The following is a 1,312-nucleotide window of genomic DNA, read 5'->3' on the forward strand; positions in this document are numbered from 1 at the left end:
GCACACCCAGGTGCAGAGTGGGCGCAGCGCGCAGCCGCAGGCCCAGGGGTTGCCGCGCAGCCGCAGCGTGTTGAGAGCGGGCAGGCCCGCCAGGAGCGCAGGCGCGAGGGCAGGCAGCTCGTTGTCCTGCAGGCTGAGCGTGCTCAGCAGCGGGAGCGTGCCCAGCGCCGCGGGCTCTAGACGCGCCAGCCGGTTCCCGGCCAGAGAGAGGACGCAAAGCGCGCGCAGTGGAGCGAAGGTGCCGGGCACCAGCGCCTCCAGCTGGTTGGCGCTGAGGTCGAGCTGCTTCAGCGCGCCCAAGCCCCAGAAGGCTCGCGCGTGCACCCAGCGCAGTCCGTTCTCGCGCAGGTCCAGGTGTAGCAGCGCGCCAGCGCCCACGAAGGCGCCGGGCGGCAGCGCACGCACGCGGTTGTGGTCCAGCAGCAGCGCGCGCACGCGCTGGCTCAGGCGCCCTGGCACGGCGGGCAGCGCGCGCCCGGAGCAGTTGGCCTGGCCCTCTGGCGCGCACGCGCACGCCTCGGGGCAGTCCGGGGCGCCCGGGGTTGCCGCGGGGGCGGCTGCTGGGGGCGCCTGGACCCAGACTGGCCACGGCGACAGCAGCAGTAGAAACAGCGGCGGCGGCCGTCGCGAGAGAAAGGAGGGGCTCCGCATGGGGGCAACGGTAGGAGGCCAGCTGCCCAGGCGTCCCGGGAGCCCGTCCGTCCCACGGCTGGTCCCGTGCCTAGGGCGGAGGCTGGGCACATAGCCAGCGCCCGGCACTGCCAGCCACCTGTCCTGAAGCTCTGAGCTCCTCTTGGCTCCGCGCCAGCAGCAGCACTGATAAGGCGCCACCCCCTCCTCACCTGCGTGGTCCACCGCCCCGCACCCGGCTGAGGCCTGGGCAACTGGACCACACCGCCGCCTCCGCAGCCTCACCGCCACTGAACTCATGGCTGCGACACGCGGAAGAGGACCCAGTGCTACCCGCTCCTCCCCCGAGTCTCCACCGCCTCCTCTCAGCCGGGATTCTAGTGCGCATATCCAGTAGCCCCCCCAGGGATGCTCCCATCCTCATGGGGCACAAGCACAGGACGGGGGCCTGAACCCAGGGGACAGGCAGTGAGGTAGAGGGAGGGCTGCACGCCTGAGGAAGGCGAGGCCATCACATCTGCCCCACCCTGCCCACCAAGGACTCTGCCGGAACTTCGAGGAGGCAGCGTGGTGGAGCAGGGGCACCAGCCCGAGTCCTCCTGCCGCCTGCTGCTCCCTCTGGACTCACCAGAGTTGCAGGGCCTGTCCCGGCATTTTCCTGGGGTGGGGGTGGGGGTGGGAT

General features: G+C 72.0%; 1 protein-coding gene across 1 annotated transcript in view; it reads right to left on the reverse strand.

The window, feature by feature from the left end:
* Positions 1 to 930, reverse strand: part of LRRC26 (leucine rich repeat containing 26) — a 2,087-nt gene extending 1,157 nt beyond the window's left edge. The window contains exon 1 of the mRNA XM_024762437.1: positions 7 to 930. Coding sequence (XP_024618205.1) covers positions 7 to 930 — 924 coding nt within the window. The remainder of the gene's footprint in view (positions 1 to 6) is intronic.
* Positions 931 to 1,312: the final 382 nt, after the last annotated feature.

Source organism: Neophocaena asiaeorientalis, unplaced genomic scaffold (assembly GCF_003031525.2).
Source record: "Neophocaena asiaeorientalis asiaeorientalis breed wild unplaced genomic scaffold, Neophocaena_asiaeorientalis_V1.1 scaffold78, whole genome shotgun sequence".
NCBI classification, from domain to species: Eukaryota; Metazoa; Chordata; class Mammalia; order Artiodactyla; family Phocoenidae; genus Neophocaena; species Neophocaena asiaeorientalis.